The following is a 1,765-nucleotide window of genomic DNA, read 5'->3' on the forward strand; positions in this document are numbered from 1 at the left end:
GTGCTGCCGCTCGGGCCCACAGCTCAGACGCCCACTGCATCACGCCCGTAGCCCGAGTTTAATTAACAATGGTTTTCCTTCCCTTAATTAATTAAATAATAACTCGGCCAGGCAAGGTTCTTAACGCCAGAATTTACCAAACTACCCCTCTTTCTCTCTTCCGCCTGGCTATAAATTGCGGCCGCCCGGCTCCCATCTCTGGTTACCCAAACCGGCAGCGAACCACCGGAGCTCATCCACCTCCCAAATCTCTCATCATGTCGACGGCGGCTGCATCTCGGCCCAGCGGCTCCATCCTTTTGACTCCCTTTCCCAACTACCAATCCGCCTCGCTCTCTCGCGTCAAGCTCCCCGCCGCCGGCGCCGGCCGCTCGCCAAGCAAGTCCGTCAGCGCCTCGTCTCCCCGCTCCTCCCCCGCGGGCGGCACCGCCACCCCGAAGACCCGTCGGACATGCATGTGCTCTCCGACAAACCACCCGGGCTCGTTCCGCTGCAGCCTCCACAAGGAACGCAAGCAGAAGGTCCCGGCCGCAGGCAGCTGCAGGAAGCCATCCTCCCCGCCTTCGCCGCCGTCGAAGCGCACGGCCAGCCCGTTCGCGCAGCTCGGCCCCATCGGCAGCGGCTGCGCCAAGGGCACGGGCCGCACGCTCCCACAGCTCGCTCCCATGGGGAGTGGGCACTGGGCGCGCAGGGCGCTCGCGCCGTCCCCCACGGCGCAGCAGGTGCAGTACAGAAAGCGCGCGAGCCGGTTCCACCCCGGGCCCAGCAGTCTCTCCGCAGCCTCCATGGCCGGCCACCGCGCAGGCGGCAGCATCCAGTAAAAAAACAGCGTCGACATGCCATACTAGTACATACTGCACAAACTGTTCATAGGAAAGAAATTCCCCGAATAATTCCGATCGCTGTATAGAAGGAAGATCGGTGGGGATCAGGCCGGGAGATTGGAGTTTTTAAGACCCAATTTGATTCCGGCCTGTTCAATTAGCTGTAGATAGAGTGGCTGTACATATTCCTGCCGCTGTACATAGAGTGATCGTCTTCCTCCTCCCCGCTGCACATAGAGTGAGTTCGTCTTCCCTGCTCCACTTGTACATAGAGTGAGCTCTCTGCCCGCTGTGTATAACTCCCTGAGTTTGGTTTTGGATATACATCAATGCAATGAGTGACAAATTGGAGACACATACATGCATATGATCTGATCTGTTGACGGGAGGCTTATCCATCAACGGATCATGGATGATTTGCCGCAACAACTTTCCGCTTCTGTTTCTCTTTCTGTTTCTGGAGTGTGGGTGTGTCTCGCCTCTGTTTCGGTTTTAGATAAGCTCCGCAAGAGATGTGTGGCGTCTCGCCGTCGCGTGCTCCCGTCACGCGGCCGGCACCCGTGCGTGCCCCCAGCCGGCGGGATCAGGCCAGCAACTTTCAGCACGGCAGAAAATCTCCGATTCTGACGAGATTTCTATGGAACTTCATGACGCGCGCAACTGATAAACCGAGGGTTTTTCTTCTTCTTTCCCTGCTCGTGAAGTACTAAAATAAGTATTTTGATCAGGCCAGCAATTTGCAGCTCACGAGAGAAATCCCTCGATTCTGAAGAAATTTCTGTCCAAGTTTCATGGCACGCTCAACTGATGAACTAAGGATTTTTCTTTGTCCTGCTCCTTATATCATAAGCAGTATTTTTTTTATCCGTGGTATTTTACTGTTCTTTCAGAGCAGTGGTACTATTTTATTGTTGGCTTGAGGGACGGCGTAGCGGTTGGGA

General features: G+C 55.8%; 1 protein-coding gene across 1 annotated transcript; it reads left to right on the plus strand.

Moving 5' to 3' along the window:
• The first annotated feature begins 210 nt into the window (after window positions 1–210).
• LOC119314542 lies at window positions 211–1,183 on the plus strand. Its single transcript, XM_037589248.1, has one exon. The coding sequence runs from the start codon at window positions 258–260 to the stop codon at window positions 819–821; it is 564 nt and encodes a 187-aa protein (XP_037445145.1). The 5' UTR covers window positions 211–257; the 3' UTR covers window positions 822–1,183.
• The last annotated feature ends 582 nt before the right edge of the window (window positions 1,184–1,765 follow it).

This window comes from Triticum dicoccoides, chromosome 6A (assembly GCF_002162155.2).
Source record: "Triticum dicoccoides isolate Atlit2015 ecotype Zavitan chromosome 6A, WEW_v2.0, whole genome shotgun sequence".
NCBI classification, from domain to species: Eukaryota; Viridiplantae; Streptophyta; class Magnoliopsida; order Poales; family Poaceae; genus Triticum; species Triticum dicoccoides.

Coding starts and splice junctions, on each gene's coding strand:
- LOC119314542 (XM_037589248.1), top strand. CDS start 258: ATGTCGACGGCGGCTGCATCTCGGCCCAGCGGCTCCATCCTTTTGACT.